Source organism: Thermobia domestica, chromosome 1 (genome assembly GCF_964235325.1).
Source record: "Thermobia domestica chromosome 1, izTheDome1.hap1.1, whole genome shotgun sequence".
In the NCBI taxonomy this organism is placed as follows: Eukaryota; Metazoa; Arthropoda; class Insecta; order Zygentoma; family Lepismatidae; genus Thermobia; species Thermobia domestica.
The window spans coordinates 246,081,329-246,097,968 of NC_137454.1; the positions used below are offsets into that span (position 1 = coordinate 246,081,329).

Below are 16,640 nucleotides of genomic sequence, written 5' to 3' on the forward strand. Positions count from 1 at the left end.
ATAGGCCACCATTATTTTACTACGAGTATATCTACGCGATAACTGTTGGCTGTCTACAACTTCAGCGAGGAGATCTTATCCTTATCTTATCTTATTCTGGTTGCGAGGATATCGCGTAACCAAATTGCAACTAATTGAACAGTAACATAGTTAAAGGGTGCCTTCCATTTCAATTCAGGCAGAGCATGTACCATCACCATCTCAGAAATTGTTGAAACTTTTTTTTATAGCAACTAGACATGTTTTTAAGAGACCCATATTTTTTTGTTTTGTCGAAAAAATTTTTCCCGCCAAGTAATGGGCCATCAAAGACGGGGAGTACAATTTATGAATTGTAGAAGACATGGAAAATGGTCAATTTCGGATCCTCACCATTCGGCTATGGAGACAGGTAGAGTTATAATTCTTGTTGTGGTATGTACATAGGGATATAAATAAACTATATTTTATTATAGTTTGGTTTGCGCATGCGTATCTTTTTGTACATAAATTAACAAATGAACGTCAATTTATCTGAAAAGTCGAAGTTTGCGAATTTTTTTCGAGCACTTCCGGTTCGAATTTTAAAATTCTGTTTTCACGGTTGGTAAGACCTAGATACCCGCTTTCCGAAAAAAATTTGTATCGCTTCTGTGGTCAACCGTTTTGTCGCAAAAAATTCGAGAAATTGTAAAATTTTCAAAAATCGCCATTTTTGGGCGCCATTTTCTCGAAAACACCATTTTTTAAAATTCTGAAATTTTGTCAGATGGTTCAACTTTACCTGAATAATAAACACACCAAATACCGTTCTCGACCAATGCTTCATGGATTAACTGCAGCCTTTTGAAGTTAGCGAAGCTTCGCTAATTTCGATGTCACAGTTAGCAACACTGGGAACAATAAAAGTGCAATGATTTGATGATGTTTGTGGTTCATATTCATTAAATGAAGAATAAAAGGTTTTCTTGGCTGGTTTTTTATTATTTTGAACAAAGAGGCTCTCTGAAATAGTAAAATGAGCCTCCCCCTACTCCTCCGTTTTCTTAAACTGAAGTAATCTGAGGTGGAAATTACGATTACGAAACACACAAATTTTAAGTTTACTTGAAATGGCCATCCAATGAATTCTGATGATCTATAAAAGGCCTAAACTATTACCTCAGTGTGATTTGGAATGCTCCAGACAAAGTCTCAATTAAGTGCGATGTCATAACAGTGATCGAAAAATGACAAAAAGTTAAAAAAAATCGAAACGTTTTCTTACGCGTTCCAAAGAAATTTACTGAATTTTTAAACAGAACAATCCCAGCATAAAAATGGGTCACTCGGAATTTTATAGTATTCGACTAAAGTGTGTCAGTCCGCAACCTGAGAGGGAAGTGTGTGTGTGTGTGTGTGTGTGTGTGTGTGTATTGTGCAAATTTTAAGTTAGCTGCTACTGCGTTGCTACAAATCAAAGGTGCAACCTGTATTGAAGCTGTCATGAGTGACCTATTTCCTTTAGTAGTATGATCCGTAGAAAATGACAGCTGTCTTCTTCAAGAATGTGGTGAATGTCCTGGAGTGGAAGAAATAAGTGTGGTGTCTTTAATTATTGATCCTGATGAAAATGATAGTGGTTACTTATGCCATATGGGAGAATAATGATCTCGTTTAAAAAAAAATAATAATAAAATAAACTGTGCCACTTTCTGTTTTCGTATCGTACACTGCCGGTTTAACTGTAAGAATTGTAATTCATGACTACATCAAGAAAATCTAAAGAGAATCAGTTGGTACCGAAAACCACCGTATAAAATTTCAAGATACAAATTCTATTTTACTTCATGTGGACTTCGTTGAAAACTGGACTGTTATTCTGCAAAGTGAAATTCAGAGTTATTACCAAAATATGAAACAATTGACAGTTTTGTTGTAATAAACGACGATAAAACAAACGATTCGGCTCATGAACTCATAGTCATAGACAAGATTCTAAACATACTCGAAGAAAAGCGAAAATATATTTTATAGAAAAAGGTTTGAATACGTGAAAATAGGTGTCTACAATTTCCCAAACCGTGTCAGTGATTTCTGATGGTGCTGCATCCCACTTTAAAAATCGCTTTCAGATGTTCGAGATGCAGACAGGTCCGATAAAGCAGTGTTTTTGCAGTGAAACCGGCCATGCAAGGGTCTCTGCGACGGTAGTGGGGCAAAGAATGTGGCAACGCGCCATAGCCTTAGGCTAAAACAGATACACAGTATTAAAACCGCACAAGAAAAAAATGAAATGAAATCTTTAAGTTTTACGTTCCACGGTTATGCCGGTTAGGCTGAAGGAGACTGTGATTATGAGAAATGAATGAAATGGTGGAATGCAGAAAGTGTGAGGAAACGGGATAACCCCAAGAAAACCCACGAGCACGGTATTTGTCCTCCACAAAGCCCATACGGCTCGAGCTGGGATTGAACCAGGTACCCCAAGCACCGGAAGTGAACGCTGTACCACTGAGCCACCGCGTCCCCACTAAAACCGCAGGAGAATTCGTGAGTATAGTGCAAGTATAAACTCCGGGTATTACTCTCGTTTTGTTACCTGGAACTGAATTCGACGACTTCCGGAAGAAAAAAGGAAAAGTATGCGACCGGTAACTGGTATTCAACGAAGTTATCTTTGGCTTTCGGAAAATTGCGAAGTTTTTATGGCAGTAACGGGTCACCATGAACTAACTTCATACTTCCGCTAAAATTGAACTTTTGCAATTCAAAGTGTAGATTTAAGAAATCTGCAAAAAGGAACTTTTGTTATATACATATATGTATGATAACGAGTGGTGCGTAGCAGAAATATTATGAATAAATCATGAATTACGTGAAGTTTAAGTGCTGTTTATGCTTCCACATGAACCTTCAGCAGGGTACAGGTTTCCAGAAGAGCATAAGAGAAGTGAAAATAAGTGTTTTGTGACTATCGACAATGTGCTACGCAGGGGCGGATCCAGGACGGACTTCTGGGGGGGGGATGTAATACTGCTACATAGAGCTACTTTTAAGAGCTCCAAACTCTGGGATGGGTTTTATTTATATATAAATAAGAAAGTTTCTTCTTCTGGGGGGGGGGGGAAATCGTCCCCCTAGATCCACTCCTGGATGAGTTACGAGTGAACCAACATCTATTGGATCATCTGCACGGTTACATGCTATTAGCAAAGAAGACAACAACCAAACAAATGATTGGCCCATGTAAAAAAAAAAAAAAAAAAAAAAAAAAAAAAAAAAAGTGAAATTTTGTTTCCGAAGACCATTTTAAGTAAGTGAACTTGAAATTTGTGTGTTTCGTAATCGTAATTTCCACCTCAGATTACTTCAGTTTAAGAAAACGGAGGAGTAGAGGGAGGCTCATTTTACTATTTCAGAGCCTTTTTAATCAAAATAATAATAAAAAAACAGCCAAGAAAACCATTTATTCTTCATTTAATGAATGTGAACCACAAACATCATCAAATCATTGCACTTTCATTGTTCCCAGTGTTGCTAACTGTGACATCAAAATTAGCGAAACTTCGCTAACTTTAAAAGACTGCAGTTAATCCACGAAGCATTGGTCGAGAATGATATTTGGTGTGTTTATTATTCAGGTAAAGTTGAACCATCTGACAAAATTTCAGAATTTTAAAAAATGGTGTTTTCGAGAAAATGGCGCCCAAAAATGGCGATTTTTGAAAATTTTACAATTTCTCGAATTTTTTGCGACAAAACGGTTGACCACAGAAGGGATACAAATTTTTTTTCGGAAAGCGGGTATCTAGGTCTTACCAACCGTGAAAACAGAATTTTAAAATTCGAACCGGAAGTGCTCGAAAAAAATTCGCAAACTTCGACTTTTCAGATAAATTGACGTTCATTTGTTAATTTATGTACAAAAAGATACGCATGCGCAAACCAAACTATAATAAAATATAGTTTATTTATATCCCTATGTACATACCACAACAAGAATTATAACTCTACCTGTCTCCATAGCCGAATGGTGAGGCTCCGAAATTGACCATTTTCCATGTCTTCTACAATTCATAAATTGTACTCCCCGTCTTTGATGGCCCATTACTTGGCGGGAAAATTTTTTTCGACAAAACAAAAAAATATGAGTCTCTTAAAAACATGTCTAGTTGCTATAAAAAAAAGTTTCAAAAATATCTGAGTTGGTGATGGTACAATTTTATATTTTTTTGCCTGAGTTGAAATGGAAGGCACCAAAGGTTCTATTATAACTACCCTTACGAAAACCTGGATTGATACTTTCTCATGGCGAAAAATTCTTAAAAATAATGAGAAGAAAATTTATATTTAAAAAAATGATTTTTGATATTAAAGTGATTCAATCAACATTTCCTCGTACAGAAGTTGAAATGTTAAGAATAATAGTAACATAAATACATATATAAATTAGAACAATAGAACCTAACAGATTAGGTTGCATATTATATAAGCAATTACGGACAACCATGCTTTTATTATATGGTTAATTTACAGATCTCTGTCCGTAGTCTAAATAACAATTATTACTATAAGCACAGTAAGGTGCTATATACAAAAACTCTTCAGTTGTGTGGAATTTGTAATATTTTACCATCGAGAAAAACATACTTCTCAACAGTAAAAGAACCTCCATTTGAAAGATGTAAACATAAGCTTGTTTGTGATTGTACAAAATTGGAAAATGTAAACAAATCCTTATCTCTGATTGGTGGAATGTCTGTTCACGATATTGAAATGAAACTTGTAGACATATTTGTATCTTTTGTTTTCTTTGATGCAAGTTTGTTTTCTTAACAGTTTTCCAATAACTAATTAAGTTACTGAGAGTTGAAATATAACATTCTTCTTTCTTCGTGTTCGATCCCAGCCCCCGCCAATTGAACTTTGTGGTGGACAAACACCGTGAGCGTGGGTTTCCTCGGAGTTCTCCCGTTTCCTCCCACTTTCTTTATTCCACCATTTCTTTCATATCTCATCATCACCGTCTCCTTTAGCCTAGCCGGCATAATCGTGGGACGTAAAAATTTCATTTCATTTTTCTTCTTTCTTCGTTAGTAACATATTGAGTCATGTCTCCCTATAGATCAACTTGCTGACTACATCCCTGAATGAATATGTGTTGGTCTCTGCAAACGTTATGTGTTGTTTATTACATTAGTAGTCTAGCAATGTATGTTCAATTTCTTCTTTTTTTCTCCTTTTCTTATGCATATTGATTCTATTACAATATGCTCCAAATGGAAGCTAGAACGTTTTGGTCTGAGGACGTTTGGTTGTAAGGAATGTTTCGGTATAAAAGATATTTGAGAGCATTAATTATATACTCGTAATGAGAAAAAGGGAGAATTAGTTTACATAGAAAATATAAAATAAAACTTGATAAAAAAAGTATTTTGAATTTTCTTATTTTACACCAAACCAGCTTCACACCTAAACGTCCTTATATCGAAATGTCTTACATCGAAAGGCCCTACACATAAACAGCCGTATCCCACTCCAAATTATTGAGTATGATTGACATGATTACGTGATAGATGACATACTTTCTTCAGAGTCTATTCCAGTATTAGAAATCTCTTCAATGTCTATTTTGAAAATCAGCCTCTTTTTTTCTTTTGCTATTTTTTCCGTTTGCCTTTTTTTCGTTTACTGCTGATGCGCCTTTCTTAGTGTACGGTTCAGCGTGATTTACGCCCATGGAAAAAAACTGTTCAAGGGCTTCAGATGCGGCTATTGATAGTTGTGTCCAAAAGTTCTTTAGATAGACACGTTATTTGCGGCCGTGTGGAACTGTTAGGTTCGATTCGATTCCATTCGATTAATCCTGAATTACACAAGTTGAATGTAGTTTCTTGTAATAAGGATGGTATTTTTGTGGAAGGTTATTTTCCAAGGAGTATTAAAATATCGAACTTGAAGAAATGCGTTTGTCTGGAGGAAAACTACTTGCTAAATTATCAGTTGTAACGTTAGCTTGCAAGTAAAAGCAATTCTAAGGAGTCGTACATTATGATACAGTACCTATAATGGGCTATAAATATTTCCCTTTCGTTACTAATACCAAAGAAGTAAATTGTGTTTGAAATTCAGAGTAAATATGGTGTACATGTCATAGTGGAAAGCCATTAGAGAATTCTACGTAATTTATAGAACAGTTCTAATTTAAAATGTGGAGAAATATCTGGCCTATTACATGCAAGAATTCGTTGACACTCAGTTTACTCGCCGAAGTATCTCTAAACAGCAACAAATACTTGCTTCTGATTGGCCGAAACTAGATATCAACTAATTCTTGATCGTAATTGGCAAATCATTTTTCCATATTGAAACCTAAGTTGGGGTTATTTCAAATAAGGAGGCATTATAGGCCTCAGTTACAGTTGTACTAGCTTCCAGAAGCTACGAAAATTAAATTATTTATATTATATTATTTAATCAGAGCTATTTTATAAACAGTAGGCCTATTCTTTTTAAGTGGCTTTCCATAATAAAGTACATGCAAATTTAGTTGCATTTCAAATAGAATTTACCTTTTTGTTGATTATTCATATATAAGGAAAAGCTTTGTTATGGTATAGTTTTCTACTTAATTGCCATAAAATGAATAAAATGAGAGACATAAGCCATGCGAAAAATCTTACTGAATATGAGTTGGTATACGATAATATAGTAGCATTTGAAATAAAGCGAAGTCCAGATTTTTGATCTTACTCTCATAGCACACTATAGATACTGCACCATACTATACGACTCATTAAGATTGTTTTTTGCAAAACTTATGTTACAATGAACAGGTTCGAGGGTGTTCTTCTACAAGAGGTTTATAATAAAGATAGAGCTTGTGAGAAGTAAAGTTTTTGAAAATGACTGCATGACTTGTTTTTTCGTAATGAATTACAGTATGTATATTCCCATTTCAGAAAATTTAATTTAAAGGGTTCTGGAATGGCATTTGAAACTCAAGGGAAAATAGGTACTAATAAATTTCCCTCAAATATAAATATCCCTTTTGCGAGAACTAGGCAGAACAAGAATTAGGTAGAACAGGAATTCCTGTTCTGCCTAAAGATAGGATTAGATAAAATTTGTGTTACAAAGTGCTAGAGGGTCATTAGGCAGAACAGAAAGGAACCAGTAGAGACACCGTGAAGTGTTGCTGTAAAACTTGTTGAGTTGATTTTAACATCCCGTTCAGCTGCGAGGCTATATGAGACGTGGCCCTACTGATTTAACGTGTAATCCGAATCATATGAGCTCCCGCCGGGAATCGAATGTAAAACTTGTTTTGCTAATCGAATCGACGATGACATTCTTAGTTCTTGATTATTTAGTAGATATCGAATTTATTCACTCCTAATTCATCTTTAAATACATTGTTCTGAGAAGACATTTACATATTTTCTTTTTGTAATTGTGTAATACGAGATATTTATCCGGAAACAAGTTTAAAACATGCTATATATTTAATTCAACTGTTTCGAAGTGTATGATTGATGTGCTTCATATTTAGTTAGGAAGTATCGTTATTAGTAGGGAGAACCCAAAATTCGTACTTTCAAGCAATGGTGAGAGAGAATAGTATCTTGTAACAACAATGGCAATAATTGGCACGACTGCAAGGAGAATTTTCCTATGGAATGACGAATGTAACAATTGCATTTCGCTGCAGCGAAAAATAATCAATCGATTGACTAAGATTAGGAATTAGATGTCTGCGCCTTATACAACTATGGTCATGTTAGGCCGTTGCCTGTGAGGAATGACGTCTCTTGGAGATCACGCTGCCGGGTAATTGGAGACAAAGAAAGGAATGGGGAAGGGAGGAAGCAGCCTGGAATCATTATGTGAAGTATAATCCTAACATTTGCCTAGTGTGAATGAGGAAATCCCAGGAAAATCTCATTCAGGATGGCTACACTGAGAAAAGTCCGTTATCCGGACAGCGGTATATTGTACAGATATACGGAATCCATATGTTTATTACGGAAATCTGTATGGAGCATTCGTTACCCATATTGTACATACATACTGCCTTTTTCCCGCTCAGATGTTATATATTGGCGCTGCAGAAAGACTGATATCTAACAGTCTTCCATACATTGCATATGTATGCGTATGTTACATACTTCAGCTATAGTTATATACGTCCATCTGTATGTGAGATCCCTACAGCCTGTATACAGTTCTTTCTTTCATACGGAAAGTACGTATAGATGGGTCACTTATATGAACATTATTATTAAACATACGGTTTCAGTTTCACGTTTTCTGCAGGATGTTACATGTAGTCATAAGTCCAAAAACTACAGGATTTACGCATGTAACCTACGTTTTAATGTACGCCACATCTGGAGCAAATCGGGGCCGCGGTGGTTCAGTGGTTGAAGATTCACTTCTGGTGCGTGTTGTCCATAGTTCGATCCTATCTCCCGCCAAGTGGGCTTTGTGGTGGACAAACACCATGCGTGTGGATTTTCTCGGGGTTCTCCTGTTTCTTCACATTTTCTTCATTCCACTGCATCATTCATTTCTCATCGTCACTGTCTCCTTTAGCCTACACGACATAATTGTGGGACGTAAACTCAAAGATTTAATTTCATCTCATTTTCCTGGATTACCTTCTTAAACTTGGTTCAGATATGATTTAACAAACCAGAAAAAAATACGTTGGGGAGGGAGGTTAGACACTCCTAGCACCTTCACGAGTATAAAAGTAGTGAAAAACAATTTATATTAGTGTCGAATCCAAAGTTTTCGTGGTCGCTGAGATGAATAGTGACACTTCAGATGCCGTAGTGTTGGGGAAATATATGCCTAATGTCCCTAGTACATGGGAAGAGTGACTTAAAAATAGTCGAAAACGACTAATAATATTGTCGAATCCAAAATATTTAGCACGAGTATGAGCTGAAAAGTTTTGCTTGTTGATTAATATATCTAGGGTTATAGTAAATGTAATTTAATAAAATAAGAAGACTATGTGTACCTTGACATCCAGGCTTCAGTTCTAGAATACCCCTTTTCTATATAGTCACCATCCACTTTCATGCACTTCCTCCAACGATGCACCAGTCTTTCTATGACATCACGATAGAAATCCTTTCCATTCGAGCGACGCTACGATCGTATAGCACGCTGGACCTCCTCATCTGATGAGTATTGTTTGACCTTAAGGCGTTCCTTCAATTTAGGAAAGATGCAACAGTCACTGGATGTAGGAGTAGAGCTGTATAAGGGGTATGGGAGAACAGTGTCTCCAAACTTCAATATTACGTCGGTCAGCTTGCTGGTATAAGAAGAGGGGCTTTATTATCAGGATTAATGCATGTCAGTTGTGCCTTTAGTTTATTTAGGGTTTCGATGGATCGCTCTGAGTTAACAGTGGTACCCTTGAAAAGAAACTCAGTGTGTGATGTGAACAACGCCAATCACATCGAAAAACAGAGTCAACGTGACTTTCCCGCTCTTGAATTTTTGTGGAGCGGGAGAATCTTTGTTACGGTACTCCATGGAGTGCCTCACGTTATACAACTTGCATTCGGTGAAAAATTTTTGCAGGTAAAACTCCTTCTGCCGTCAAGAATTCGATTATGGCTGTCTGCTTTAACCACTTTAACCACATGTCCATACCAGTCGCCATCTTCGTCAGAAGCGCTGATCATGTGTGCAGATGAGAACTCCTGCTGGGTGGCATTGTAAATAACAGACAAAACTTTCAGCCCGCCCTCGTATCATCTGTTTTATTTTTGTATATATAAAAAATATGGCGGGCTGATTTGACCCCCTCTTGGTATTAGGTGTAATTCATCTTTATTTTTTTTCGTTAGTCTATAATTTATGTTGTTTTAAACGAAATATGTTACCATTACGTCTATCTCTTATAGACTATAAACTGAAGCCTCCAAATACATTACCTTATGTTAGTGATATTAATAGTTTCGTCCTTTCTTGAATGATGTTTTCATATATGTAATACATGAATGTCATATATGTAACCATTTACGATATGTGTAAAATAAAACTAATTTAAAGGTTTCTATTATTAGATGAGTTTATAGTGTAACCATCGCTTCAAAGTAACGTGAACAAATTTGACCCCTCCCCACTTTGATAATACACGCAGGTTTGGTATTTCAAGGGTTAAATGTACTGTATAAGTTTCTTCAAAAAGAAATTTCATAATAATTGTTTTTTTTGTTCTAGGCCGTCCCGACAACACCAAATAGGGGCTCATGACGGCCGATGACTCTCCAGCCCATAAAGAAACTGCGGGAAGGTAAGCGAAGCAGAGTAACATATAAATAAAAGATGTACGATCCTTTCGTTGAGTAAATGCATGTTGCTTTCCTCTTGGATAAGTGTCACTGCATTAAATGTCTCTATTTTCTAACTTTTTCCCACTTGTGTGTGCCTTTGTTCCACGCTAACTTCATGTTATGAATATTTTATATATGGAGTGTTTCAAGTGAAACATCCGTCTTTGCTTTTCTCCCATTTTTGTTGACGAGAAATATGAATGATGGCGTTAACAGTAAGTTTTATGCTGTTTTAAAATTTATATATATATATATATATATATATATATATATATATATATATATATATATATATATATATATATATATATATATATATATATATATATATATATATATATATATATAATGTGCGTGTGTGTGACTGAAAACAAAAGTAACGTATAAAGTTGTAATTTAAAGAAGAAAAAACAAGGAGACAACTTTCAGAAGCAACTTGTTTTCATGACGAACAGATCGACAATATTTCTTTATGTTTCAAAAATTGTCTACAGTTTTCATGGTTCAAGTTCTATATTGTAAAAAAAATAAAATAAAAAAAAATGCTTGTTAAATTTATATTACGAGTACGGTAAACATTTTGCAATTTGTTTATTGTTCTTCTCGACTCACTTTATGTTTATTTGCACTTTTTATTTTGACTTGTGTAACCATGGGGACGATAAGGAAAACATGTATGTTTACTTTTAGTTACCATATTTTCGTTTTTTAAGGCCAAAATAAAATTTTGATATGCGAATTCTGTTTATTCTTGCATAATATTAGGAAGTTAGACATCATATACAGACAGGTTTTTAAAACTTAATTACCAGCATCCTCAATAGTTGACCTCTCATGAAAATATCTTTTTCAGTTTCAAAATGAGTAATAGGTGAGAAATTTCTATAAATATAATTCACATTTGTAATATAACAATCGGTATCTAAACGTTATTCAGTAACTAGCTAACTTATACTGTGGTATAACTACCCTGAAGATTCATCACCATAGGAAAGCAAAGCTCACAATTGAATTCTTTCTTGACGTAAAACCGATTCAGTCAGGATTGTTACTGTTCACATCTCTAAGATTCTGCTTTGTATAATGTTCTGACCAGGGGTGGAAGGGGAATTTCAGAACTAAGTGGACGGTTAATAACAGATACAGTCAGATTGGACAATATCACCAAAACACAAACACAGGGAGACCGGAAATCAGCATCGCCATCCAAGTCCCCCCCCCTTTTTTTATTAATAACCACGTATACCCTCTCTTCCTTTGAGGAAGCATTTCAAACTAATAAGGGGATGCCGTTCCCTTCCGTCCCTCTCATTTCCATCTGATCCTGTTGTCTATTTGGTAGACAAAACTGTATTTTGCCCAAAAACTTCCCATCTACAAGTCATTTTCTATGTATTTCCTGTTTTTATGACGTTTCAGTCACCCTAGATGCCTTGAGTTTACTACAATATGGCATTTGTTGAATGTGACATTACAAGTCAGAATTAGATTCTCTATGCTAAGTACAATAATTTACATGAATTTCAATAACAGTTTTGCTATTATTTTCAGAATTCGATACGAAATAGATCCCTAGTAATTCTACATTCGATTTCTCAGTTATTGCTATCATTACTGCCTGCAAGAAATATTTAAAACATTCTCCTGTTTCATATATTTCATTACAATTGGGAATATTTCTTTCTCTCTTCCTGTGTATTCTTAATTAACTTATTTGACCTATACTAGTTTCTTTTGTCATTCTTCATCTCGCTGAGCACTTCCTCGAATTTATCCCTTAATATTGTAAATCCTTCCTCTCTTACTTCGTTTCGACCTTCGTCACTTATACCAAAGGACCTATTACTTAATTTGTGCAGGTTTTTTTTCAATCTGTTCCTTCTAACTGCACAAAACTTACGTTATTTTATCTCTCCATTTCCTCTTCCATACTTGTCCTTTGTAGTTTCTTTCCAATGTCCATTGATTTCAATTCCTAGTTTATTTGATAGAATTTCCTTTCTGTTTCTAATTCCTGAGCATCCATGTAACGTCGATTCCTGTCAGCACGGCATAGCGCGTTCTCAGGTTGCGGATCGAGGAGAAAGCCTCTAGATATAGAGGTTAGTTGCGAATATACTGAATAAGCAGTTGTGAACAGACGGAAAGGAGTGGTCCTCCAACTTGAGGGTTTGAGTGATGCTAACAGCCTCATAATGTGAAAAAAAAAAATCTTGTTCAGAAACATTCACAGAAGCTCGGACCAGAACTGATAACTTGGCACGACCTCAGCAGAAGAAAATGAACATGATATTTGGAACATGGATTATTAGAAGTCTTTAAGGGACAGGCGCGTTAAAATCCGTAACGAGTGAGTTAGAGAAATAGAGGAGTTCAGGAAGTTAGGTGGGAAGGAAATGGAACTGTGAATTCCGGAAAGTTTACGTTCTTTTACAGGGAAGGAAAAAGTCAATTAGGAACAGGGTTTTTCGTTCACAAACGAATAATATCAGCAATTAAGCGGGTTGAATTTGTAACTGATAGACTTTCTTTTATTACTCTTAAGAATCAATGGTGTGATATTATTGTTTTAACTGTACTTGCCCCAATAGAAGATAAGAATGACGATATAAAAGATAGCTTTTACGAAGAAGTGGAACGGATATTTGACCAACTTCCGCGATATCATATGAAAATTCTATTAGAGGATTTCAATGCGAAGGTATGACAAGAGGATATCTTCAAACCTATTAGAGGGAACGAAAGTCTGCATAAGGAAAGTAATGACAACGTTGTTAGATTTGTGAATTTGCAACATCCAAAAATCTTATCGTGAAGAGTACAAAATTTCCACATCATGACGTTCATAAATACGAGTATACTTGGACCTCACCAGACGGAAAAGCACACAATTAAATTTATCACGATTTAGTAGATAGAAGACAATCTAGTGTAATGATGTTTGGTTCTTTAGAGGGCTGATTGTGACACTGATCACTACCTGGTAGCAGCGATAATAAGAGAGATCTTCGTTGAATAAAGGTAATATTCAATCTCTAAAACCGGAGAGATTTAATTTAAAGAAATTAGAAGAGAGCCAGGTAAGAGAGGAATACCAGATTGAAGTTTCGAATAGATTCTTGGTTTTATAAGATTCAGAGTGCACTAGTGTTGAGGATACTTGGATTGATATTAGAGATAACATAAAAATTTCATCAAAAGAAAAATTGGAACACTCGGAAGTACGTAGGAACAAATCATAATTCGACCAGGAATGCATTAAACTAGCAGAGAAGAGAAAACGGGCAAAATTACGTTGGTTACAAAATCCGAATGAAATAACTGCACAAATTTCGTAAACATCAGTCGAGAAACTTCGAAAGCTTTTAGAACAAAGTAACACGATTTTTGAAAGCTAAAATTAAGGAACGTGAAGGTAATAGTAAAAATAAAAACATTCGGGACATGTATAAGGGGATCAACGAATTTAAGAAAGACTATCAACCTCGTACTTGTATATTAAAGAAAACTGACGGAACAATTCTCACTGATACAGATAGAATCTTAAATAGAAGAAAAGATTTCTTTGACGATTTGCTTAACACGCAGCCAAAAACTAATGTGCGTGGAGAAAGGGAAATACACACCGCAGAACTGTATATTTCAGACTCGAACCGAACAGAAGTTGAAATCGCTATAAAGAAATTGAAGAAACACAAATCTCTGGGTGTAGATGAAATTCTGGCTGAGTTAATTTTAGCTGGAGGCGAGGCGAAGAATTGTGGATTCTTATCTGGAACAAGGAAGAATTGCAACAAGAGTGGAAAGAATTAATCATTGTTCCAATTCACAAGAAAGGCAACAAAACTGACTGTAATAATTATCGAGGCATTTCTCTTCTATCAACATTCTATAAAATCCTTTCAAACATTCTATTAGCAAGATTGATCCCATATGCAGGTGAAATTATTGGAGATTATCAGTGCGGATTTAGACGAAATCTATCAACTATCGACCAAGTATTTACCATTTGACAATTACGCGAAAAGAAGTGGGAATACAGTAGCCCAGTAAATCAACTATTTATTGATTTTAGAAAGAGTACCCGGTTAGGAGAGAAGCACTATACAATATTCTTACAGAATTTGGAATGTCGAAAAAGCTAATTAGATTAATTAAGATATATTTAAATGAATCCCAAATAAAGTCCGGGTAGGGAAACTCTTGTCCACGAACTTTCAAGTCGAGAATGCCCTGAAACAAGGAGATACATTGTGGCCATTATTATTCAATTTTGTCCTAGAGTACGCTATAAGGAAAATCAAAGATAGCAACCAGGGCGTAGAGTTGAATGGTATTCACCAGGTTATGGTGTATGCTGATGATGTAAATTTAATAGGGAATGATAGGAGAACAATAGAAAGAAATGCAGAGGTCTTATTAAACGTTTGCAGGGACATGGGTTTAGAAGTAAATATAGAGAAAACTAAACACATGGAAGTTCGTCGGGATCGTAATACGGCAAATTATGGATTCGTTAAGATATCGAATAATACTTTTGATAAAGTGGGTACTTTCAAATATCTAGGATCTGAGACGAATATTCGGACCCAAGAGAAACGGAAATGGGGAATGGCGGAAACTTTATAACGAGGAACTACATAATTTACACGGTTTACCAAATTTATTAGGGTCATCAAGTCTAGGAGTCTCAAGTGGGCAGGTCATGTAGCCAGGATGGAAGAAAGTAGAAACGCTTTCAAAGTTTTAACTGGAAGACCAATCGGAAAACGACTATTAGGAAGACCTAGGAGCAAACGGGAAGACAATATTAAGTTGGATCTCACAGAAATACTAATACAAAGTAGAAACTGGATCCAGTTGGCCAAGGATAGAAATCAGTGAAGAGCTTTTGTGAACGCAGCAATGAACATCCAGATTCCATAGGCCATAGAATTAGTCAATTTCTAAGTATAATTATGTTTATATCTAAAACATACTTTTCTGATTTTGTCGATTTTTCTACCCCATTCCTTTCATATTATATATATTTTTTCCTTCTGTGTAACTTTGTTACCACTCATCTTTCCGTTATTTTCTTTTTTCTTTCTTTCTTTTTCTTTTATTTTTTTGTAGTAGGTTGGTACAAATAAAAGGTTCGCTTTGACGCCAGGTGGGAAACTCACCTCAGCAACATAATACAGAGATCATGTAAGGTCACGCGTTTAACATCACAAACTCACTACATGTCCAACAAACAGGCTGAGGAACCTACAGTCAGAAGTCAGTATGTTGTTGAATGGGGTCGCATAATAGTGCAGCTTTGACAACACACAATTGTGATTGATTCTACTTTACGAATTCAAATCGGAACCTTCTGCACAGCAAAACCCCAAAGAAACATTCGCAGTGCATTTGGACAGGAACTATTCGCCGTTGGTTTGTCAAATTTCGTTCTGGTGACACAGCACCACAAAAAGCCCTGTGGGCACCAACCAACATCGTGTTCAGGTTAGCTCCTCAGAACTGTAGAGGCAGACTCTCGGAAAAGTGTTTGAGCTATTACAGATGAATTAGGCATATATCATACCACTGTCATTAAGAGGCTACGTGCAATTAGTAAGGTAAGGTAAGTTGGACTTTTGGTACCACATGAGTTGACACTGGTTACCAACAGTTGCCATCTGGAGGTGTACGGTTCTTTGAATGTAAGGAATAATCGAGGATGCTTCTTGCTCCAGATTGACACTTCAGTTAAAGAATAAATCTAGTAGACAATCGTGACAATCGTAGTTAACATTCAGAACATTTTCCTGGGCCACCTCTTCGCCCACAGAAAAAAAGATGCTTTTGCTTGTTTGGTGTCTACGTTGGAAATGATCCATCGTGTCAACTTCAGCCGAGATGAAACCATCAATGCAGATTGTTACAGTGCTGAACTCCATGAAATGCATCCCAAACTTGTCCATAAGTATCAAGTAACGGTCAACGAATATGGTGCGCAACGATGCTGCGGCGCAAAGGATGGTCCATACGTTACACTATGAAACTTACTCACCAACGGTGTACCTCTGATATTTCTCTCCCTGACAATAAACTCTTCCTGTATCTCAACCACTTCTTGAGATGGAAGACCTTTCCTGATGATTTGGATGGTGCAACGTGCGGTAGTAGAGAACATTTTCGCATCGTAGACTTCGGACTATTTTTTGGCACAGGATGATGTCAAAAGTGTTTCACTGTAATCGGCGACTATTTTGATTAACAAAGTATTAGTTTTCTTTCTTTCTCTTTTCTTCTTTATTTTCCTTTGGGAATGATGCAAATGAAATGGACATTTAA

The 16,640-nt window shown here is 35.9% G+C and overlaps 1 protein-coding gene across 1 annotated transcript in view; it reads left to right on the forward strand.

Annotated features, from left to right (window-relative positions):
* The window catches only part of Csgalnact (Chondroitin sulfate N-acetylgalactosaminyltransferase), a 368,071-nt gene that overhangs the window by 52,792 nt on the left and 298,639 nt on the right, over positions 1-16,640 (forward strand). The window contains exon 2 of the mRNA XM_081771740.1: positions 10,207-10,279. Coding sequence (XP_081627866.1) covers positions 10,236-10,279 — 44 coding nt within the window. The 5' untranslated portion in view covers positions 10,207-10,235. The remainder of the gene's footprint in view (positions 1-10,206; positions 10,280-16,640) is intronic.